General features: G+C 48.6%; 1 protein-coding gene across 1 annotated transcript in view; it reads left to right on the forward strand.

The window, feature by feature from the left end:
• Positions 1-24,599, forward strand: part of GARNL3 (GTPase activating Rap/RanGAP domain like 3) — a 156,436-nt gene that overhangs the window by 123,022 nt on the left and 8,815 nt on the right. Inside the window, exons 18-24 of the mRNA XM_022578692.3 lie at positions 912-986; positions 4,105-4,216; positions 9,172-9,270; positions 9,632-9,748; positions 10,306-10,481; positions 12,906-13,064; positions 19,523-19,589. Of these exons, the coding sequence (XP_022434400.2) occupies positions 912-986; positions 4,105-4,216; positions 9,172-9,270; positions 9,632-9,748; positions 10,306-10,481; positions 12,906-13,064; positions 19,523-19,589 (805 nt within the window). The remainder of the gene's footprint in view (positions 1-911; positions 987-4,104; positions 4,217-9,171; positions 9,271-9,631; positions 9,749-10,305; positions 10,482-12,905; positions 13,065-19,522; positions 19,590-24,599) is intronic.

Genomic DNA, 24,599 nt, shown 5'->3' on the forward strand with positions numbered 1-24,599 from the left:
TTTCTGAAGTGTGGGGAGCCAATTTAGGGAAAGCACCTTGAAATCCTCCCTGGCAGGAGTCAGCACATAGGGGGTGTCCTCGCAGGAGACCTGGATTCCCCCTACCGCTTGGAAGTAGTCGTCACAGTGAGGCGGCTCCCAGGCATCATCTTATTCCAGATTTTGGAGGAAGCCATTCCCCCTTTGCCTTGCTCCTACGTGACATTAGTATTTCTCAGTTCTGGAGGTGACACAGCTTTCTGCCTTGGTCCCATGTCACAAGAGGGAGGAGGAGAGCTGCCAGCTGCAGACAAGGTTCTGACCCAAAAGTCGAAGCCAATAGTAAGGCGATCAGGAAAGCTTAACGGCAAAGATAACCTTTTCCCAAAGCAGGTGCACTGTTACTGGGGCCCTCCAACTTTGGTCCATGTTTAAAGATACCCCGACTCGGGACTTCCCTGATGGTCCAGTGGTTAAGACTCCACGCTCCCAATGCAGGGGGCTCGGGTTCGATCCCTGGTCAGGGAACTAGATCCCACATGCCGCAACTAAGACCCGGCACAGCCAAATAAATAAATATTAAAAAAAACAAAACAAAAGATACCCTGACTCTACTTTCAGAGATTCTGATTCATCAAGTTTGAGGAGGGACCTGGGGATTTTTTCCAATACCATCATTTCCAATGATGGTTTGGAAATCACTGTACTGATATACTGATTAGTTGAAATGACAGAAAACATTTGGAGTCATGAGGACTTCACCAGGTCCAGCTGACTGTGTTCCTTATCTTCAATGATAGGGCAGCACGGGAACCTGAAACTTTAGCCTGAAATTACTCCTGTTTCATTAAAAAATTTTTTTCAAATCATACTTGTTGATCCTGCTGTTGTTTTCCTGCCCGATAAACTGAAAGAGATCTCTGTTCTGTCAGGCGCTAAAACTGAAATCCATCGTGAGAGGGGATGCTCCATCAAGCTTGGTGGCAGCGGGGATCTGTAAAAAAGAGGTGAGTCGATGATGCTTTCAAGTTCAACTGTGAATGTCCTTTGTCCTCAGTGAAGTTATTGAGATTCTTAGAAGGAGGCTTGTGGGGTGGGAGAGGAACAGCTTGTCTACAGCAGAGCCCGCAGGGGAAGCCCCAGTTGCAGCTGGGCAGCATCTAGTCAGAGCCTCCCTGTTTCCGTATCGTGCCTGTGCCTTTGCTTAAAGGAGCAGAGCTGCTAGACTGGACCTGGGCAAGCAGACTGGGCTCAGCAGTGCTCCTCAAGCGCCGTGCACCTACAGACCACCTGGACTTCCTGACCAAGTGCACGCTCTCATCAACAGCTCTGCGTGGCAGGGCCAAGATGCTACAGTTCTAACAGGATCTCAAGTGGTGCCTGTGCTGCTGACCATGGACACACGAAATGGCAAGGCTCTAGGGCGGTATTTCTCAAGCCTTAGTGTGTGTTAGAATCATCCCCAGAGTTTCTGATTCCGTCGGTCTGAGTGGGCCCTGAGAATGCGCATTTCTAACAAGTTGATGCTGATGGTGTTGGTCAGAGGACCACAGCTGAGCAACCACTGCTTCCTCTACAGTTCATTCAGCCAAACCAATAATTCTGTGGCCTGAGTATCTACTTCTCATTTCCACTTTCTGTGGAAAAAGAACTAGGTGGTCATCAAGCATACAGAGAAAACAATGAAAACAAGTCGCAGTACAAACTTACTGTTTGCATGGTTTTGTACTGTAAAGCCCATACCCTACATACTGAAATATGTCTATGTTCAGAATAGGTAAAATGTAGTTAAATGGAACAAATCCACAGACATTGCATCACTGGAGAAATGGCCATCGTAAAAGCAAAAGAATTACGAATACCTCTACTTTCGCAATAAAGGTATGGATGACCTGTATCTGAATTGCAGAACCTACAAACTTTAAAGTCTGGTTTCAAGAAAATGATGAGCTCAAAATACAACTGATGCGGGAAAACCACAGCCAATTTCAGACAAGACCGATGGCAAAGCATCTTTTCCAAAGGTTCCAAAGATTGCAAAAATTCCCACTAGCTGCTCGTCCCTATGAACAGTAGAATTTGCAGCGTTGTCAAGCCCTTCATAGATAACAAATTCCAGTGAGACTTAGTAACCTTCTTAATAAGAAGTTCTCAGGTGTACGTAAAAATGAAAGTAACTTGTTCACTGGTAAACGACAAAGTAAGAGCTTCCGCGTTTCGGATCAGTGCATGACCTACCAGTGGGCCACGGGCCATCCTTGAAGAAGCACTACTCGACAGGCCCTCATGGACTGTTGTGCAGTTGGCTCCGCAGAGGCCAGAGTCCCACATGCTGTTCCCGAGAGTGCTCTACTTGCAGAGCATGGGCATTGCCAGCCTCCTAGGCATCCATCATTTCATGAGCTGTGTTAACGTCCTTAGCAGGGAGCCAGTAAAGAGTTCTGGGCTTGGGCAGGAAGGCCCAAAGACCACATCATTGCCCTCAGAATCTGTACCAAGCCCGTCATATGGCAGCGGGGAGTCCAGTGCAATGATAAATGCCATCAGGCCTCAGACCAGAGCGTCTGTGGGTCTGGGGCTGAGTTCTCATCGCTGACACCTCCTACGTGATGGCCTCAGACTCTTGCAGTCCCCAGCCACTTTGAGGGCCCGTGAAGCCAGTGGACCCCCCCATGCCCCCAACACACACACTCCAGCCCATTAAAATTACGAATGGCACCTATACAGCACGTTGAACACAGTTTCAGGGCTTCACGGACCTCCCTAAGCCCCCCTGGATCCTTCAGGGCCCCTAGATCTTCTGGGTTAAAAACCCCAGTTCTGCATAAGTGTTCTGATCTTGTGTCCTGCACGCAGAGAACATTCTGTTATTCGGAGTTGGCTTTCCACCTTGGTGTCTAATGCTCTAGCGTCTGTGTCTGTCACCCAGTTGGCATTTACATTGGCTTTGCTTTTGAATATCCTCCTGCTCTAAGTCACAAACTCAGAATTTCCAGAAATCTTAGGGAACTGCCATTGCAAGTAATGACCTGCACTTGTGCAGCCCTCTTTCAGTTTATAAAATATCTTCACATTCTTTGTGTGATCTTTTCACAACAGCCTGAGCCTCATCTTAGCAATTAGAATATTCATTTTGCGGCTGTTGGGTTTTATAAAGGGAAAGCGTACATCTCTAAGACAGCAATAATGCACACAGTGTTTACCCTCATCCCAAATGACACCCTTGCAGGTGACCTCTGAGCCATTGCTTCTACTTTGAGTGTGCAAGCGTGTGCTCACCCGGCCCATGCAAACACACCTACGCATGCACACGGGCTCTTGTACAGCCCCAGGTAAAAGTGAAGACGTGGGACTTCAATTTGTCCCTGAGAATCTCCACAGACTTCCTTGTCCCTTGAGGGCAAGCCACATGCTTTGGAGGGAAATTAATGGTTCCGTTGAGAATGTCCCTGATTCTGGTGTGGCTCAGAAGCCACGAACAGCGCCTGCAGACTCCAGGCGTCGGCCGCAGCTCCGAGGCAGCAGTGAGGGGGAGCTGACTCTTCCTGCCCGACATGGAATGAAACTAAGGATGTGAGTTCCATGATGTGAATGTGTCACATGGGGGAACACGAGTGGGTTTCATCAACAGCCCTCGCCATATTCCTACAAACAGGTGTTATTTTTTTCTTGAAGATTTGTAGCCTTAAATGGGTCAGTAAGCATTTTCATGTTAAGACGATGTCAACTTCTTGCATTGTGTACGGTTTAATAATTTTGCCGAATCAGCAACACAGGAATCTGACTTTGTTTAGAGAGTTGGGTGGGACTTCCTCTTATAATCAAGAGAAACGTTTGCTTAGAAAACGTTACCAATGCTCCGATTGCCCCTGTGGGGTGTCATTACGATATAGACTCTGGTCACGGTGCCAGAAACATGTGACTCCAGCCTTTTCCTATTGCGTGCGTTTCTGGAAGGAGACTTTTCTTCTTAAGGAAGGTAACTGAGTCAGAGCCCTTGTAGCTCCCAGGGTTTGAGGGCATCTGTGTTGCTGTTTTGGGTGGTGATGTGCTGTGCGTTTCCACCTGATGGGCCGGTGTGTTCTTTCTGGTGCACTTACCTTCTGATGCTTGGTTGCCTCGCAGCCTTGGGAGCCCCAGTGTTTCTGCAGTAATTTCCCTCACGAAGCCGTGTGTGCAGATCCCTGGGGCCAGGCCTTGCTGGTTTCCACTGATGCTGGCGTCTTGCTAGTGGATGGTTAGTGAGTAGCTGCTCCTTCAAATGTCTCTCTTTGTATAACTTGTAGTGCTTCTAAGATGGGTGACCACCGATCAGCTCCCTTTAGATAAATGGGTCCTCAGCAGTGTCCTTAGCAGAGCTTTATTTCCTTAAAAATTACTCCCTTGTTTTCAACAGGCAAGCCAGGGCCATGGGGGGTGGGGGCTGGGCGCGGGCATGCATGACAGTTTCATCACTTCCGATTAGTCTGTGGATATCAAATAACCTGCAAGGAAAATCTCCTTTGCGGCAAATACTTATCATGATTCCAAAATTTTACTTTAAATTGACAAGGGCAGGGCTTCCCTGGTGGCGCAGTGATTGAGAGTCCGCCTGCCGATGCAGGGGACATGGGTTCGTGCCCCGGTCCGGGAGGATCCCACATACTGCGGAGCGGCTGGGCCCGTGAGCCATGGCCGCTGAGCCTGCGCGTCCGGAGCCTGTGCTCCGCAACGGGAGAGGCCACAACAGTGAGAGGCCCACGTACCGCAAAAAAAAAAAAAAAAATTGACAAGGGCAGGTTGTTATTTAGAGCCGCTGTCTCAGGGATATGCTCTCTCTTTTTTTTTTTTTTTTTTGCTGTAAGCGGGCCTCTCACTGTTGTGGGCTCTCCCGTTGCGGAGCACAGGCTCCGGACGCGCAGGCTCAGCGGCCATGGCTCACGCGCCCAGCCGCTCCGCAGCATGTGGGATCCTCCCGGCCCAGGGCACGAACCCGTGTCCCCTGCATCGGCAGGCGGACTCTCAACCACTGCGCCACCAGGGAAGCCCGATATGCTCTCTCTTGAAGTGCTTTTTTTTTTTTTTCTTTTAAGATTTCTAATTCGAAAAGTATTCAGTATCCAAAACAAACAATAAGAATCTTATTTAACCTGTATTTGGTGGATAGAGAAACAAAGATTTTGACAGGAAGACAGATCTCATCTCAATATAAAACCAAACTTTACACAGCCGGGTGGGTCAGCCTGCCCCAAGGGAGGCGGTCAGCTCCCTGTCACCACAGATCAGTCACCAATCAGACATGACCTTGGCAAGGATGCCGGAGAGGGCATTCAACTTCGAGTGGGGATTTAATTTAGCCTCAAGGACTGTGTGGTCCTTTCCAGCAGGAGGCCCCTTGGATTCTTCCAGACTCCTAATGAATGATAAAGGAGCTAAACACTAGTAGCAAGTCATGTCCTGGGGCTTCAGAGGGAGCCGTAGGTGTAGAGACAGCATCTTCCAAGGGCACATCCTCCGTGTCCAGGAGCAGGCTGCCCGGTCTCTGGTTACCATAGTGATGCTTTATGAGCATCCTGAAGGCCACCTCCTGTGAGAGTAACATAACGGCCTAAAACTGCAGCATCTTCCCATCCTTGGCCTCAACCTTTACTCCCTCCTCAGTCCCTGACTCAGCACTTGTTCCGGCCCCGTGCTAGGTGCCTCCTGTAGGACGATGAGAGGTGGACAAGACTTTATAATGGACTTATTTCTGACCTTATCTGTTATTTTTGCTATATCTTTAAATGTTGTATCCATAACATAATTTTTTAAATTCACATATATACACATATATAATTGTGTATATAACTAATTTACTAAAAGCCAGATAACTTAAAATTTATAAATTCAGAATTTAAATTAAATATTTCATTTTAGAAACTTTTATAAAACAATTAGAAAATCTTTGTGATCTTGAAGAAAACCTCTCTGAGCTTCAGGTTTCTCTAAAGTGGGGGTAATTTTTTAAGTAGCTAAAGAATAGTTTATAATAATGGGAGATGATGAACTAAACAAAATAAGGATGATGATCCTAACCGCAAGGGAGGAGATGCGGACGTTACACGAAGTTACTTACTTACCTGTAAGTGCTTAAAGCAGCGTCTGGCACACAGCAGTAACTTACCAAACAGTCGCTATCATCATTACTCTATCCCTATGAACTTGCCAGAAGGTAACAAAATCTATAGATTTTGCTCAAAGTGCAACCAGATAAAAGAATTTATTAAAAAAAACAAACTTTAGGGGTTTAGTCTAGTCTCTTAGTTTTACAGATGAAGAAACGGAGGCCTAAAGAAATGATGTGACTTGCCCAAGACCATACAGCTGGTTAGTGGCACATCTGGAACCAGAACCCAGAGGTGATTCCTTGTCCAGTGCTCTCTCCACTAAACCAACTACATTTTATTAAAATTAAATTAAACTCTACCAATGTTACTGTCTTTACCTTGAAGCAGATTTCCAAGACTATACTCCTGGGCAAATAATTATGAAAATTTTTGTGATGAAAAGAATGTCAAATTCTACCTGTTTGCCTTTTTAGGAAAGAGAAAGTGTGTTTCATAGTGACTATTTGTAAGGCTTGACTAAAAACAGAAAAAAAAATTCTGTTTGAGTTGCTTCTGTGTAAATGTAAAATCCAAACCAAGATTACCAAGTCCCTTTCTGCAATTTTCACCTTTACGTATCCAAAATGTAATGGAAGTGTCAGATATAAAAGGATTATTGTGACCGCCAGGAAATTCTTTTCTTTCAAACTTGAGGGACATTGTCTTAACACAGGTGGTAGCCATATACACCCACCACCAGCTTAGATGTATTACTCAGATTATTACTGTCATGTCCTAGTTATGCAGTAATGCATCCCTGTTTGCCTTTGCTAAAAAGAGAATAACCCTTAAGGCTTTCTTTGTATTCCTTGTTGTGCTTTTAAGCCATAATTCTCTTGTTATTTCTTTGTTTACCTTTTTCTTGTCTACACTTAATTGTATTATGAATTATCTCTGTGAGTGAATCTCTCCATTTCGTTTCAAGCCAAGTTCTACTCTATCCCATTAGCCTCTGCTTAATTTCATTAGACTTACCCCCTTGAGAGTCTGCTCTTTTCAAGGTCACTATTAAACATCAAGATTCTTTGCATTCTAAGTGTAGCAAAACCTACTCTGAAGGGAGACTAAATACTGATTAAATATGCTATCACCATTTGTTTTGGTTTTGCAGTAATAGAAAAGCCAGCTCTAAAAGATTGTTTCTTCGTAAAGAGATTACAAGAGGGAAACCATGTTATGAAATAGTCATTGAATCCATGTCACTTTCTCATATCCTTTCCTTCCCTTCCTTCCTGTGCTGTATATAAACCTGTTTAGCCACCTGAGAAAGACTGGAGAATAAATGCTAATTTACTCTGTACATAGTCAGGCAGCCACACGGTATCCCTCTGTTTTAACTGTAAAATGAAGTGCTTCTGTCACATTAATTCCTTACGGCACAGTTTTCCCGTGCTCACCCCATCAATCCACAGGGATGCAGTGCTGTTTTTAGGCTACAACACTGGCTAAGAGCCCAGACTTTGTCCTTGCACAGACTTGGGTTCCGTAAGCTCAAGACATGAGCTTAGACAATTTTCTATCACCTCTGACCCTCAGTTCCTCATTTGTTAAATGGGATTATTAGAAGTTCCTACCTAGTAGGGTCATTGGGAAATCTACATTAAATGACACCTAAAACACTTAGCATTAAGACCTGGCATGTAGGAAGCCCTCAGTGTATGTGAACTGTCATTCACAAAATGAAACAAGCATAGTCGCTTAGTCAAACATAGAGATGGGTACTGGAATGATCTTCTCATGGTTTGAAAAATTGAGTCTGCCCCCGCAGAAGCACAAAGAGCCTGAGAATCAATCCCCTTGGGAAGGCCTGGGCTAGAGGAGCAGGAAAGTGTTTGATGGGCTGTCACAGAACTTACAGTAGCCCCGATCATGAAGGGCAACTAAAGCCAAGCCCTCTGTCTAGTAAGAGCCTAGCAGGCTCTGTGCTCTGACAAAGACAGTGCTCTCACAGGCCTGCAGGAGTGGGATGATAAAAGCTCTGCTCCCTCCTGGGCACCATCCAGGGAGGGATGAACTCCCAGACAGACAGGTTTCTGGAAGAGCCAAGATCCTCAGGGCCTCTCACACCTAAATTACAATGAAGGAAACACCCACACCCACAGCCAAACACTTGAAGACCTAAGTGTCTTCGAAGTGCAGGTAAAGAGTAAGCTAGACAGTTCTGCCTAATATGTCTACACCATCCTGGGACATCTTTGCCTTGCCCTGAGTCTGTGTCAAGCTCAGAACAGACCCTTTGCTTATGGAACAGCCTTAATTCTTTTAGCCCTCTTTGTCCAAGGGACCCCCAGGAGCAAAGTAATTGCTGGCAATTTAAGATCCCAGTAAGTAAGCGTAAAAACAAATCCTATGTATAATTTGCAGTGTCTTTAATCACCTGTTTACCTGACGTCTTCCCAAATGTTTCCACTAAAATTCGTTTTTTCCTGTTATTTGGGAAATGTAATTGATATTTCTCTCTTCTTTTATTTTTGTCTAAAAAGGAGATTTCATATTCCTATATGGAGAAATACTGAAAATTTATAGGTAAATTACTATTGACATGGACATAGGGCATGTTGCAATAGGAAGTTTGTTTTTATTTTATATACGAAAGGAAATTCTAATTTTGCTTTCTTGAGAAATATGCAAAATAACCTAAGATGTGATGTGATTTCAAACATGACAAAAAGTCAGAAAATGCTCAAGAGAAATGGCTAAGCTTATTAGCATTTTTTAAAACTTGGTATTCAGTTCTTTGGAATAATCCCAGCAAAAATTGGAATCGGGAGATGCTGCTTTTTCTTTGATGAACACTGAGGAGAAGAATACAGCTTAGGGGCCCTGCCGTTATGTTCCCTGTATGGAGTTGTGAATGCCTTTGGGAAAGAAATGCCAGGCCTTCTCCCTGAGCTAAGAGGAGACTAGTGCTTGAACTTTCTGGGTAGCCCTTATGAAAGCTCTAGAAACTGTCCTCCTTCCTCACCTAGGGAGAACCGGGGTCCAAAACTACCCGCAGGCACGTTTTGTAGGTTCTAGAAAGTGTGGGCTGGGTTGCAGCATCGCGTAACCAGGTTTCCTCTTCCAGATGACCTTCCGTCAGTGCCAGTGTTTGACAAAACTCTGCCCGTGAAGCAGATGCATGTGCTGGAGGCTCTGGACCTTCTGATTTTCAGAGCAGACAAAGGTGGTACTCCTCTCCAGGTGACGTTTTCTGGGAGGAAGGGAAGAGCGTAGCCTGCAGCCGACACAAGGGTCGTGGGGCTCTGGCTGCATCAGTGGTGCCAGCTGTCTCTTCTCCTGGTGCCCAGGGCTCAGGGGCCTTGGTGGCCTATATGTCCTCTGAGGAGGGGATGGTGAGGGAGAGTTGGGGGGGGGCATCCTTGATTGCATCATTACATAAAGGCGATGCCGGGATGCTCCTGGATTCTGGAGCACCTCAAATTCTGATTCCTCGAGCAGTGGTTTTCCTATACAATCCACCCTTTCAGTTCTTCCAGGTCGTCTTACTTTTCCATCCATCTCCTCTGTCTGCTTTATCCCACCAGGGAAAGACGCCCGCCTCTTTGTCTTCAGGCTGAGCGCTGTGCAGAGGGGCATTGAGGGCAAGCAGGCCGTGAAGGGCAAATATGACTGCAGAGAAAACAAGCTGGAGAAAACCAAAGGTGACTCGGTTCTTCATATTTTGGTGGTTTCCGTACAATTAATCTTTTTCTCAGACTGCCCAGATTTTACTGAAAAGAAAAATGAGTGGGAGTTTGATTTTATTTGTTTTCACTTGGAAACATCACAAAGGCAGCGTCACTACTTCCCTAAGACAGCTTGAGCGATAGAAAAGCAGGTTGAGGACTCAAGGAAATTCTAGGTCTGGTTTGACAAGTTTGGGAATGAGTTAAGCTCTATGAGCAAACCTGTGAAAAGAGACTTTTGGACTTTGATTCCCGGAACTCTGATCACCCTTCACTTTAGTTCATATCATGTAATGGGTGTGAAGCGAAGTCCACAAACTCTAATAGAGAGGGAACATGACTTCCTTAATTGTCCTGTAATTCAACCTAATTTTTATTTCAAGTCCCCACTTTGCCTAGTGGCGGGAACGTTTCTTAGTCATTTCACTGGGTTATGCTTAATTTCCGGGGTTCTTAGGTATTACCAAATTGTCAAAGCTTGGGGGCTTCCCACCTCTTGTAGCGTGTTCAGCATCCTTGATTTCTCTCCCCAGGCTGCCACTTGTATGCCATGAACACTCACCATAGCAGAGAGCTGAGGATTGTGGTTGCCATTCGGAATAAACTGCTTCTGGTCACGAGGAAACATAGCAAGCCAAGCGGGGTGACCGGCATGTCACTGTTATCTCCCCTGCCCGAGTCACCTGTTGAAGAATTCCAGTACATCAGGGTAGGTTTTCTCCGCAGATCGCTTGGCTCCTGGCCAAGGTGTCACGAGGCGGATTCCCTCCTTCCACCCAGAGTCTGCCATCCACTGGCGTTCAGGAACTGACTGGGGAAGCCCTCGCCTGTTGCCCTGGCTTCCCCAGAAGACTAAGGTGAACAGGGCTTTTCCGACTCCATCCAGCTTATTCGTACCAGTGAGCACCCAAAGATGCTGCCCTAGTGGAGATCATTTTGAAATGTATAGAAATTTAGAATCATTATGTTGGGCACCAGAAACTAACACAGTTTTAAAGTCAATTATACTTCAAAAACAAACTCATGGAAAAAGAGACCAGATTCATGGTTACCAGAGGCAGGGGGTGGGGGGAGGGGGAAGTGGAGGAAGGTGGTCAGAAGGTAAAAACTTCCCATTGTAAGACAAATAAGTACAAGGGGGGTAATGTACAACACGAGAAATATAATAACACTGCTGTATGTTATATATGGAAGTTAAGAGTTCTCATCACAAGGAAATATTCTGTTTTCTTTTTCTTTTATTTCGTATTTATATGAGGTGATGAATATTCACTAAACTACTGTGGTGATCATTTTATGGTGTATGTAAAGTCAAATCATTATTGTACACCTTAAATTTATGCAATGCTGTATGTCAATTATATCTCAATAAAACTGGAAGGAGGAAAAAAAGTATGCTGTTCTAGGCCCTGGGGATACAGTAATGAACAACAAGAAAAAAGTGTCTTTTCTTGGGAAGATTGCTTTCTAGTTGCAGGACAACAGAAATAGGCCAATAAGTCTATGAGTCCTGAGGATAACAGTAAAGTAGGGTAAGGAAACAGAGGATCATGAATCGGGGAGGTAGGGGATCTCTTTTAGAAAGGGTGTCTCAGAAGCCCTCTCAGAAAAGATTACCTTTGAGGGGAGATCCAGATGAAAGACGGGACCGAGTGATGAGGGTCTCTGGGGAGAGGGTCTCCGGGCAGAAGGGGAGCGGCCAGCGAGGGCCCAGTGGCCCAGCTCAAGGCACAGCCAAGAGGCTGGGCGGCTACAGCCGAGGGGACAGACAGGGGTCAGTGTATGGGGACCAGGTTCTCTTGGGCCCTGAAAGCCATTGCAAGGACGTTGGCTTTGACACCGAGCAAAAGGGGGAGCCATGTGAAGGTCTGAAGCAGAGAAGTGGCAGGTTTTAAAAAGGCCATGCTGGCTACTGGACAGAGGAGAGAGTAGGGGGCCAAGAGTGGAATAAGGAGTCCAGCTAAGAGGCTGATGCAGGGCCCTGGCAGGAGATGAGGTCAGCTTTGGTCCTTGGCAGGTGGAAAGGTGTGGTGGACAAAGCTGCCCCTTTGCCTGAGTCAGTAGGATTTGCTACTGGGCTGAGCGTGGAGCCTGTGAGAGAAGCCTCCTGGAGCATCAAGGCCCTTCCCGATCTTACCATTCTAGCTTTTTTAAAAGCTATGGTACAGGGACTTCCCTGGTGGTCCAGTGGTTAAGACTCCATGCTCCCAATGGAGGGGGCCTGGGTTCGATTCCCAGTCAGGGAACTAGATGCCACATGCCACAACTAAAGATCCCGCATGCCGCAATGAAGATCCCACGTGCCACAACTAAGACCCAGAGCAGCCAAATAAGTAAAACATATTAAAAAATAATAATAAAAACCATGGTACATTAAGGTGTCAAATATGTCAACCATTGGCCACTAAGGCGGAGTAGGCCCATAAGTGAGCTGAGAAATTATTTTTGCCTAGAGTTAAAGCTGCCTGAATTATGCGTTTCAGTTTCTGCTAATATGCAATTCCAGGGGACAGAATAGCAAAACAGTTAAAGCAAGTTACAATCTTGCTTTAAATAGGTGTTAGTCTTCTCATACAGTGCTTAGCCGTCTTAATGAGTATTTATGCCGAGCATGTGCATTTATATGGAGTATAAGCTCTGAAGTCAGGTTTCTTGAGTTCAAACCTTGGCTCTGCCACATATAAACTATGTGACTGTAGGCAAGTCATGTGACCTTTGAGCCTCAGTCTCCTCACCTGTAACACAGAATAACAGCCTTACCTACTTCATTAGGTTGTTATGAGGATTCAGTGAGAGCAGTGCCTGGAGCTGTTAACATTAGCTGTTATTATTATTATTATTAAATGACAGGACGGGACCAGACAGTCTGAAGGCTGACACAGGCCACACTGTTGAATTGCTTTTGTAAAATTGTTTCCTGGCCTCTCCCCTCTGCAGTGGACAGAGGGCTGAGCCTCGAGGACAGGCTGTAGGAGAAGTCTGGCACCATCCCTCCCGTCCTTTCCCACCTCTGCATCCCCTGCAGGGGCCTGGCGGGGGGACTCTTCTGCACGGGGCCGGGCAGTGGGGGGTTGATATGAAGGTGGCTGCTCTGTCCTCACCCCTTTCTCCTCCATCATTGTCCACCACACAGGAGATCTGTCTGTCCGACTCTCCCTCAGTGATGACCTTGGTAGATGGGCCATCGGAAGAGAGTGACAACCTCATCTGCGTGGCTTACCGGCACCAATTCGACGTGGTGAACGAGAGCACGGGGGAGGCCTTCAGGCTGCACCATGTGGAGGCCAACAGGGTCAGTTGACAGATATGGGGGCAAGTGGGAACCTAGAAGGCTAGGAGTTGTGTCTTCTAACTTTGTCATGCCGTGATGAGGATTTCTTTAAAATTGTGTATTATTTATCGTATCATGTGATGTACTGTTTAGGCTGCACCACCTGAAGCTGCCATCTTTGTAGGTCCAAATGGTTCAGTATAATGTAACTGCCCATTGCCCTGTTCAGCTTTTCCAGGCCTCCCCCTGCCATTCCATCCTTCCCAATAAAAGAGGAATGAAGAGTCAAAAAGCTAAATGTAAATAACTGAGTAAATGAGAACATTTGTTTGGTAATTCGTACTGGAAGGGCCTTTGGAGAGTAAGGTTGCTCTCAGAGGACCTGCAGACCCACAGCGTGGGGCCTGGGTGGCAGGCGAGGGTACAGCCCACGTCTCCATCCCCTTAGAGGCTGTTAGGAAAAGAAGAAGGGATGAAACACCATTAGGAGAGAGAGAAAAAGCAGATCAGCACTGGGGGTCCTTACCTCCTGGCCTGAGCTGCACAGAGAACAACCATGTCCTGGATTTGGACAAAATCTAGGGCCCACCCGAAACTGCACTGAAGCACGAAAGAGGACCTCATGGGTTCCGAGCATCAGCACCCGGGAGTGCCTGTCACTGAGCTGCTCCACACAGACAAGCAGGTCACAGAGCTCTTCAGCCCACGTATCTCCACGAAGCAGCTCAAGGCCTGATGACGCTTGAGCCACTTGAGGACTGCATGGTGCAGGGCCAGCGCTCTGGCTTAGGTTCGAGGACACAGCAGAACAAGGACGTTGTCTCCAGGGAGAACGTTGTTCCTGATGAGAGTTTCCAAACCAACAGGCTTCCCCCAGTCCTGTTCAGATCTGTCAAAGAGACTGAGGGATTTAATTATACTTTATCAGAAATTTAAAAATACGATTTATATTTGGACAAGCCCTACCTAAATATGCACTAAAATTGCTAATTACTGTACGAAGAAGACTTAACACCTAATGAAAGGAAGATCTTAAAAAATAGAAAAGTCAGAAAAAGAAGCATCTAGATATAGTTAGGGCTCCTTATCTTCAGCTGTCGTCAATTACAGCGTAGTCTGTCCTTTCAAGTATATACTGGTGGCACCCAAACTAGTCTGCAGTTGGAGTCATCAGGGAGCTTCAAATGCTACCGATGCCCGTGTCCCACCCACAGAGGTTTCATCGGCCTTGGGTGTGGCGTGGGCTTTAGAATTTTCAGATGATCCCCAGGTGATGTGGGAAAGTTTGGGAACCACTGGTACACGCTGCTTCTCAACTCTGGCTATAATTGCCTAGAAAGCTTTAAACACATCAGTGCTCTGATACACCCAGATCAGTTAAACGAGAATTCCTGGGTGTATGCTATGGGAATCAATTGGTCTTGAGTCTCCCCCAGGTGATCCTAATATAGACCGAGGAGAAGGAATCTATCCTGAAACTCTCCCTAACTTAAAGCCAGGACTCCCGTCCATCCCAGCAGCCGGGAACCTATAATCTCTTCCAGCTGCTGACTTCTGAGGAGGAAGGGTCCAATCTGGCCTTTGAAAGTTCTTGCCCCTTCTTGCTTTTCAAAACTCTGTACAACCAGACAAAAGAGACAGAAAAAGGTGGGTCTAGCAGGTCTTTGTTGAATCAATCCTTCCCTGGCAACTAGTCTCTTAAGATTCATGAAGGCCCAGGAAAAAATGTGTTAAAGTTTTCTTTGATGACTTCTGTGTTTGTTTCTCTGAAAGCTGTGAGAAACAGTCCTAAATTTTTCTGTCCTTTCTTCGATATGCTTTTTAAAGCAAAGATACAAAACTTTTCTCTAAGAGAAAACGTTTAAAAACATATTTTTGTTGTTAAGCATGTCCGCTGGATCTGAGTGGGTCAGTGTGCATAGTCCCTCCCAGTACAGTGGTCCCAACCTTTTTGGCACCAGGGACCAGTGTCCTGGAAGACAGTTTTTCCACGGACGGGGGCTGGGGGGAGGGACGGTTCAGGCGGCAGTGCGAGCGATGGGCAGCGGCAGACGAAGCTTCGCTCGCTTGCCCTCTGCTCACCTCCTACCGTGCTGCCCGGTTCCTAACAGGCCGCGGACAGGGGGTTGGGGACGCCTGTCCTAGTAAATCAGCAGCTTCTGTGTTTGCTGAGCAGGCAGAGGTACTGAGACAGTGGCTTGTCTCTGTGAGGAATTTACTGTCCAGTTGGGAAGAAAAGCCCTAGAGAAATGAGGAGAGTAATGAGCATGCTTTCTAATAGCTGGTCAGAAGTGGCCTGCGGGAACAGGGTTACTTCCCACCAAGACGTTCCTGCAGGACAAGCCCCAAGTGCAGTGGAGCAGGAGAGAGGCTGACCCTCCTTGAGTCCTGGAGATTTAGTGCCTCAAGTTGCCCTCACTGCCTGCCTGCTCCGTGTGCGGCCATCCGGGCCGGCCTGGTTTCCTGTCCCTGTTCCTCCTCTCTTCTCATCCAAGACCCCTTGATTCCCACTGTAGGCTTCAAACCCACCTTAGGGTCTAAGACAATCCTAGCTTGAGAGAGGAGCTGTTTAAGAAGCACCAGAGCAGCCTTCTGAAAGTCAATGTCAAGTTCGTTTTTCCAACAGGCCGACTGTGACCTACTGCCCCAGCTCCAACAGCCAGCACTGGCCTCCTTCCCAAAACAGAGGACTCCTCTGGAGGGAACTGCAGACCTGGTAACAGGATCTGGGTCTCTGGCTTATTTGCTGGGCCCAACCTGACTGTCTGCCCAGACCCCAGCTGGGCTTCATTGAGAGCTCACCCCGGAATCACGTGGGAAGGCTGGACACTGACCTCACAGTGGTGACCTCTTTCACTTGTTACAAGTGTGTGTTTTGAAGTTTCACAACCACCACATATGACTTTTATTATTTTTAAATGCAAATAAAATGAACTTTTTTTTTTTTTTTTTTTTTGCGGTACGTGGGCCTCTCACTGTTTTGGCCTCTCCCGTTGTGGAGCACAGGCTCCAGACGTGCAGGCTCAGTGGCCATGGCTCATGGGCCTAGCCGCTCCACAGCATGTGGGATCTTCCCGGACCGGGGCACGAACCCGTTTCCCCTGAATCGGCAGTCGGACTCGCAACCACTGCGCCACCAGGGAAGCCCAAATGAACTATTTTTAATCAAGGAAAAAATAAAAAGCCAGTGCCTATGTCCTACCCTAGACCTACTATATCTAGATGTCTAGGAGCGAGAACCCAGAATACGTATCTTTTAAAAGCTCCCTAGTTAATTCTCAGGTCCTCGCCTGGTCAAGAAACTGCTGCAGGAATGACTCCTGCCAGCGCCCACCCCCCGCCCCCCTGTCCTGGGAGCCGACACCTGTATCGACATCTGTATGTATATGGAACATGCACACACGAACCTGGCCTCACCTTGCTAAGTGTTAATAAAGTCTGATGAAATGCAATGGGGGACCTGAGGAAGGAGTGGTTGAGTCCATGCTGTGGTCTCTGTCCCTGAATTTTGGCCTTGACAGGAATGTGCTGTTCACTTCCCCGTTTCTGCAGAAAAGGAAACTGAGGCTCCGAAAGGAGGAGCCACATTAACCCCGAAGCACACAGCTAGTAAGTAGCAGGATCAGGACTTGAACCCAGGCTGCCTGCTCCCAAGGCCATGCCCTTAAACCCAGCCTGTGGCATCCACAGCCTCGTCACAGAGCGTGATGGGGAGAGCAGGTCCAGGCTGCAAAGCTGGCAGCCCTTGGCCACTCCCCTCAGGAAGTGCACGGCCTGGCAGAGCAGACAGCCACACCCTCTAGGGCTCGAAGCCTCTAGCTGAGATAAGTGTCATCTAACTGACAAGTACGGGGACACCTGAGGAGGAAGTGACTCTTAAGTCAAAGTGCTGGGGATGGGAGGGTTCCCTCCAGGGCCGAGGGGGCTCAAGGGCTGTTCCCTCCCGTGATATACCCCACTGGTGCTGGTTCCATAGCTAAATAGTGCCACCAGCTGACATTATAGAGCGTTTACCAAGTACCAGGCCCTGCATGACCTCACGGAATCCTCAGCCCCTACAGGAGTGGATGTTCTAGTATCTCCCATTTTACACATGAAGACGCTGAGGTTCCGAGAGGTTCAACCACTGACCTAGGTACCCACTCCTCTCAAGTGGCAGAGTTGGGATTTCATTGACCCGGTCATGCGTTCGAGAAGTACGTACTCTGCTCCTGCCACTCGACAGGCCCTGATCCAGGTGCTGAGGATGTCACGTGAGCGGGTCGGCAAGGCCTCTGCTTCATGGAGCTGAGATCCGGTGGGGAGGAGAGTGCCAGCAAACGAACAAACAAGCAGGGGAACACCGGGCAGCAGCGCACGTCATGCAGATAATTAAAAACGAGGGCTGTGACCTACAGCAGCAGGGGAAGTATTTGGGATTTGAGCCCCAGGTCTCTCTGATCCCAGAATCAGCACCCTTGACCTCGGAGCCTCGCCGTCTCCCACCCCCACAGAGCTCCACAACTCTTGGTTCTGGCCTTGGCCCCATTATACCATGCTTTACGTGCCTGTATGCTTTTCTGACTTTTTCTTAAGGGGTGAGACCCTGCCCTTTCATTTCTGTGTGCTTGATGGCACCTAGTACAATGCCAGGTAATACTGGGTGGGAGATGGGCCGGGGTTCCATTGCAGGGACTTGCCAGACACAAGGCAGAGGCCCTGGCTGAGGGTGGCCAGCGGGGCTTCAGCACAGTCGTGAGACCGTTTAGAGGAGAAGGCTGCATTTGGGAGAGAGCAGTGAGGAGGAGGGCCTGGGGTGCGGAGGGGCCCCAGTGCAGTGCTGGGCAGCTCAGAGACTGGAAGGGGCTGGAGAGAGCTGGGCCAGAGGGAGACAAGGACACGCGCCCCTGCTGGAGAGGTCAGGCCTAGCCTGGGGTGCAGCAGGGGGTGAGACACAGAAGAGGATGCTGCTGGACTTGGGTGAGAAGGGGAGCCGCCAAGGCTTTGAGGCTAGCTCTGCTAACAGCAAGGAGGAGGCTTAGAAGGCAGCTAGTCACGTGCGACATAAAGATAGTAGCCTCCATGGAGTGCTGATTATGTATCAGGCCCTGTGCAAAAACGTGTGCCTTGTTTCATGGAATTCTCATGATGATCCAGCAGAGTCAGGATTACCGTTACAGCGGTTCACAGGTAAAGACCTGGGGCCAGAAGTTAAGCCACTTGCGACAAGCCACAGAGGCAGCGAGTGGTACAGGCAGGATTGCAGCTCGGGGCTGTCTGACCAGCGTCGTGCTCCCATCTGTTCCCCTACGCTGCCTCATGCGTTCCTGGGTATGGAACCTGTTGCGTTTGAGAGAAAAGACTTAGGAATATGGGCTGGAGCTCTGAGGAGAATGTGTGCCTGAGGTTGTAGATCTAGAGATTTTGAGCAGAGTAAAATCTGAAGCTGTAAATGTGGGGATTTTTCTAAATGAGAGAAGAGCCAAGAAATGGAAGAATAATCTGAAGTGGGAGAGAGGGCGGGAGGGAGGAGACGTCTCATGTCAGAGGCTGCGGATCTCTGGATGAAGAGATGAGCTATGGCCAAAGACCTCCAGGATGGGGAGAAGGAAATCTTCATGGTGCTCGGAGAGGGCAGTGTCCCTGGTGGTGTAGGAGGACAGACTACAAGGGCCGAGAAGACAAGTGAGGCAATGAAAGAAGCAGGAGATTTTTACAGGGTCAGAGTTTTGAAGCTCAAGAGGGGCCAAGGACACTAACAGGTTGAGAACGGTCTTCTCAAAAGCAGAAACGGAGGCCGGAGAAGAAGAGCTCGCCCAGGCCACGGAGCTAGGGCTTCCGACACTCTCTGCATCGTGTCATGCCGCCTCCCTGGAAGTGAAGGAGAGAGAAGAGAAGTGCAGACACGGTGATCCTGAGATTCAGAGATTGTGTTTGAAGCAGGAGGAAGTGGCCGAAGTGCAGGGGTGTTAAGCTTGGAAAAGAAATGCAGACACGGTGATCCTGAGATTCAGAGACTGTGTTTGAAGCAGAAGTTTGTGGCCGAAGTGCAGGGGTGTTAAGCTTGGAAAAGAACGGAGGACCCGGTTCAGATCTTGGCTGGAGCACCCTTCTACCTGAGGCACTAGAGCGACTGCACCTCTCTGAGCCTCACTTTCCTCATCTGTAAAATGGGAGCAATGCCACGTACTTTAGGGGTTGATGTGAGAGTGAAACAAATAACCCATGTGAAAAGCTTTTGTGGACTGAGCCCACTGTACAAATAAGAGGCCTGTCAATAGAGAGTGGAGATGTCTGCCTACAGAGCTTCTCAAAGCGTGGGAAAAGAGGGTGCGAAAGTCCCCGTGGACTGCAGTCGTGGCCACCCCTGTGGCGTTGTGGGTGGTGGTGAGGTGGGAACGCCCCCCAGTGCCTGAGTTTACAGAAGCCGTAACTTGAGAGCGTCTTTTCATAGTGTCAGTGTCCAGCCTGCCCACCGCCATTGCCCGTTCTCATTGCAGGTTAATCTCGTTGCAGCTATTGATGTGTACGAAGACGGGGAAGCCGGTCTGCTCCTGTGTTACAACTGTAAGTACGGGGCGTGTTTTGATCTCTATTTGCTGGAATCAACTGGGTTTTTTCTGGACAATTTAAAGGGACTTAGCTTTAGATTTACCTGATGTATCGTTCCTGGGTCCTTAATTCCACTCCAGGGCCTATCTAAAAATTGCCTTCCTGCCTGGCTCTCCCAATACGCCAGACCTCCTGGTAAGACGGTGCAGGGGCCGCCTGGGGGTGTCTCCGGGACGTGGGAGTGATAGCAGTGGCTTCCATCTAGGCAGCCCTTACTGTGTGCCACGCGCTGTGCTTCACCCACCTCGGTCACCGTTCCATTGACTTTTTCTGTTACTGTCTGTCATCTGGAGGGAGGTAAGGCTCCTGAGACCTGGAGCGGTGAACGGACTTTCTCAAGATTGCGCAGCTACAAATGGCAGAGCCCAGCTGCACATTTGGGGCCCTCTTGACTCCATTGCCCCAAATTTTAACCACAGTTACTCTTGCCCTTTTTGTTATTTCTCGGGTGTTAATGAAGTCAGCCTCAACCTGGCGTACCCGGCCTCAGCTGGGTTAGTTTGGGTCAGGTGGCAGGTGGGTTTCAGGCAGACCAAAGATATCAAATAGGGTCTTCAAGGATTTTCAGCATTTCAAAAGCTAATGTGATACTATAATAAAAAGGATCTTTTTTTTCCCTTTTTTTAGATGTTGGGGGTAGGAGTTTATTAATTAATTTATTTATTTTTGCTGTGTTGGGTCTTTGTTTCTGTGCGAGGGCCTTCTCTAGTTGTGGCAAGTGGGGGCCACTCTTCATTGCGGTGCGCAGGCCTCTCACTATCACAGCCTCCCTTGTCGCAGAGTACAGGCTCCAGACGCGCAGGCTCAGTAGTTGTGGCTCACGGGCCTAGCTGCTCTGCGGCATGTGGGATCTTCCCAGACCAGGGCTCGAACCCGTGTTCCCTGCATTAGCAGGCAGATTCTCAACCACTGCGCCACTAGGGAAGCCCAAAAAGATCTTTTTAACGCAAAGGTAGTAAGATATTTTCCAGATAAGCCTGCCCAGTCTAACTAAAACAATAAAATATATTTTTTTCAGCCTAGAATTGTATCGATTTAGAGTGGTCATGCTGGTTATATCGCGTGGGGCAGATATTTTGATTAATTAATCTTTGATTAGTAAGTATGGTAATTTTCAGTAGAGAAATTTGTTTGATAAACACCCTCTTTCAAAATTCAAGATTTATGGGGAATCAGGAGAAGGTAGTCACAAGGAAAGAACTTCACCAATAAATCGCTCTTTTAGGATATTTTATCCACAGATCTGTCTAAACCCTTCTCAAATTTGAAGCTGATTTTTATCATATGTCTGCTCCTTTCTAAAATATAACTTCCAGAAACCCAGAGTTTTCTATAGAGAAATTTTTATCTCAGATAAGTTAAAAACTTTTCTACATGCAGAAAGGGGCTTTTCTTCAGAGAAATTTGTTTTAAAATTAGAACCTATACACTGTTCCCCACCAGCTGGATGGGGAAAGTCAAAGGAGGGAAGTCATAGATTCTGAGCTGCTTCCCAGGCAGTGACTTTCTTAGCATCCTGCCCCCGCACCAGCCCCCGTTCAGGCGGCTCTTTTTAACCACAAGGGACGGCCCTCTCTGTGCCAGGCCCGTGTCGGGCTCTCGAGACACAACAGTGAAAGGCCCTGCCAGGGACACAGTGAGCTCACGCTTCAGGGAACAGCAGGCATGGGCGCCAGTTCATGGGTGTGAACAGGCTGCACAGCTCTGGGGTTCGAGAAGCAGCTTCGCTTCCTTTTCTGAATCAGTTCGGTCTAATTTGGAGGCCCCTCCCCTCGGGTGCAGAGGCCACCAGCACTGGTTATTGGAAGGGAGCGCCCTCTGCTCCCCTGGGGCTTATCCATTGGAAAGCATGGGGGGCCGGTGGGGGGCGCCTATGGACTGCAGTCCGGTCGCCTCCTCCAGGCCTGCGTGATCCCCTCTGAGGCAGGTGGAGGCCGGGTCTGGCCTCCCAGGCACAACACAGCCACCCGACCCGTCCAGGAGGCTCTGTGCTCAGGGGCCAGGGTCTCCTCCAGCCCAGCCCCTCAAAGCCCCCAGCAGGTTGCTCTCCCCTAGTGGGAGTTGAGGTGGGACAGGGGAGAGGAGAGGGGATGTGTGTAAGGGACCTGGGCCTTTAGAAACACAAGGCTGCTGTGTCCTTCCTGAGTCGTTCATTCATTCAGCAAATCTTTACCCAGCACTTCCGATATCTAGGGGTTTCAGCAGTGAATATAAGCACAAATCCAGCCATCAGGTGGAGTTTACATTTTAAAGAGAACAGGTAGACAATTAACAAGATAAATAAGAAACACATGCAGTTTGTTAAATGGCGCTGAGTGCTGAGGGGAAATGAAGGGGGAAGAGGGGCCGGACTGGGCAGGAGTGGGGTGTGCGGGTCACCGGTCACCAGTTACAGGGGGTGAGGAAGGCAGGCCTCGCTGGGAGAGGGGTGGGGACCGAAGACCCAAACGGAGTCCAGGTATCAGGACTGAGTGTTGAACATGAAGGTATCAGGGTGAGTGTTTCAGGCAGGGACGAGGGCAGGTGTAAAGACCTTGAGGAGGAACACTCCAGTATGGTCAAGGTGACCCCAAGATGACCCGTGATGACCTCAAGGTGACTCATAACAGAGTGAGCGAGGGTGCGAGTGGATAAAAATGACATCGGCAAAGAGGACCAGACTCCAGCAGGGCCCGGTAGGTGAAAGGTCTTTGCGTTGCACCCTGGTGAGCAACTGGAGGCTTTTGAGCAGAGGGGCGAGAGGGTCTGTAAGAGGAAAGCGGCTCCACCCCCGCCATGGTGTGGAAGCGGGAAGGGCAGGGACCGCGCTCATCTGACGAGCACGCCAGGGGCTTGGACAAGGACCGCCGCAGGGGAGGCGCTGAGCAGTGGTCAGGTCCTAGATGTGCTTTGCACGTGAGAACCAAGGTAACGTGCTGGTGAATAAAGTGTGGCTGTGAGGGGAAGAGAAAAGGAGGACTGCAGTCTGGGGACGTGAGCAGCTGGGAGAACAGAGAATGCCATTTACGGAGATGAGGGAGGCTTTTAGAAGAGCGAGTTTGGGGAGAAAGATCAAAAGTCCAGTTATGACCCATCAGGACCTCTGAGATATCCCAGTGCAGACAGTGAGCGATCATCTGGTTCAAGTGCGGGCTCCGGAGAGGGCTTCCTCGGGGTCATTAGCAGGCAAGTGACCTTTAGGGTCCTGAGACTAAAGAGATCACCCACCGGGAAGCGGGGAGAGACAGGAGGAACCAGCAAAGTAGACTGAGGAGTGGCTGGAAGGACAGGAGAAAGTGGGATGAGGCCCTGAGAGGCAGTGTTGAAGGGATGGTGACCCGCTGTGCCGTCTGCCTCTGGCAGATCGGGTCTGAGGTGGCGCTTGGCTTTACAAGGCCACTAGGAAACTTGACAAGAGCAGGTGTCTCTGGGGAAGAAGTGGGGACAAAAGCCTGATTGCACAGGTCAGGAGAGATTGGGAAAGAGGAAGTAGAGCCAGGGAGTCCAGACAAGTCTTCCAAAGAATTTTGCTTTAAGGGAAGAAGAATAAGGAAGGGTGTAACAGCTAGAGGAGGAAGAGAGGCGAAGGATTTTGTTTTCTAAAAGGTGGAATAAACAGCATGGGTAAGGCTGTCGGGAAGGATCCGATGGAGAGGGGGAAACTGCGGTGCAGGACAGAGGGGAGAAGTCCCTGAGGGGGAGAAAGCCGCCGGCCAGAGTGGAGAGGGGGTGAGCTGCACCCCACGGCATCCAGAGTTGTGGGCAGGACACAGCAGCTGGGGGAGCCGCTGCGGGGAGATCCGGGCGCGCATTCTCTCAGGGAGCGAGGTCTTCGGCTGAGCATGGGGACGCTTTTTCTCCCCTAGTGAGCCCACTGTAGCAGAAACAGAACTGACTCTGGTGAGTTTTTCTGTCCCGATAACTCACTCTTAGAAGAACAGTGATGAGACAGTATAAGTTAACTGCTTGACAAGGCACAGTGGTCACATCAAAGGAGACCCGAAGCTTCAGGTGGGCCAGCGGTGGTCATCCCCAGCCTAGCCCCACGTCGCAGGGGGCAGCAGCAGCAGCTCTGGCTCCATGACCTCTGCCCTCTCACAGAGGGGCCACAGCTGTCGATTCTCACGCTAGGAATGGCAAGAGACTGCTTCATGGGCGTGATGTCTCTTACGAGGGTGATGAAAATGTTATAAAACCAGATTGTGATGTTGTGCGCCTCTATAAGCACACTACAGTTCATTGACTTGAATGCTTAAAATGGATGAATTTTATGGTATATAAATTACATCTCAGTAAGGCTGTTTTTAAAAATAAGATTGTATGGCTAAAACGTGATGGGCTTCTGGAATAAAAGGGGCCTTTGTTTCTACGTGACCTTTCTCACTCGAAGAGGGTCTGAACCACCTGGACTTGTGTTTAGAGCTCGGAGCAAGCCAGGAACTGGGTAACTGAATTAACCTGGCCTTAATTTAATGCTGGCTCAGATTCACCAAGGTGATACAGGCACATGGCTTCAAATGTTCATAATAAAATGTTGGGGGAGTGGTGTACAGCTCCCATCACACATGTCCTGCTGAGTGAGGCTCAGAGCATGATCCCCTTGTAGGAGGCCTTCCTCCATCCAGGGGCTGCCTTCAAGTGCCCCTTATCCTCTGCAATCAAGCCAACCTGGTTCTCTCCCAAGTAGAACTTGTGAGGCTGTGGACAAGCTACTTCGCTGCTCTTTGCCTCAATTTTCTCATCTGTAAAATGAGTGTAATAATAGCATCTACTTCATAAGTTTGTACAGATTAAACGGAAGAATGTTTTGAAGCTCGGTGCCTGGCTGATAGTAAATTCTCCAAAAACGGCAGCTATGATGACTTGTAGCAGAAACATCACTCTGGCTCAGACTGCCTCCTGCGCCTGAGAATCTGGCATCATGGCGATATTCATCCCGGCTTTCATAAAGAACGAGCAGATAGGATGCTATTCTTGTGGCCTGTT

This window comes from Delphinapterus leucas, chromosome 6 (genome assembly GCF_059928025.1).
Source record: "Delphinapterus leucas isolate spDelLeu-1000000601 "Yukka" chromosome 6, BTC_Dleu_Yukka2, whole genome shotgun sequence".
In the NCBI taxonomy this organism is placed as follows: domain Eukaryota; kingdom Metazoa; phylum Chordata; class Mammalia; order Artiodactyla; family Monodontidae; genus Delphinapterus; species Delphinapterus leucas.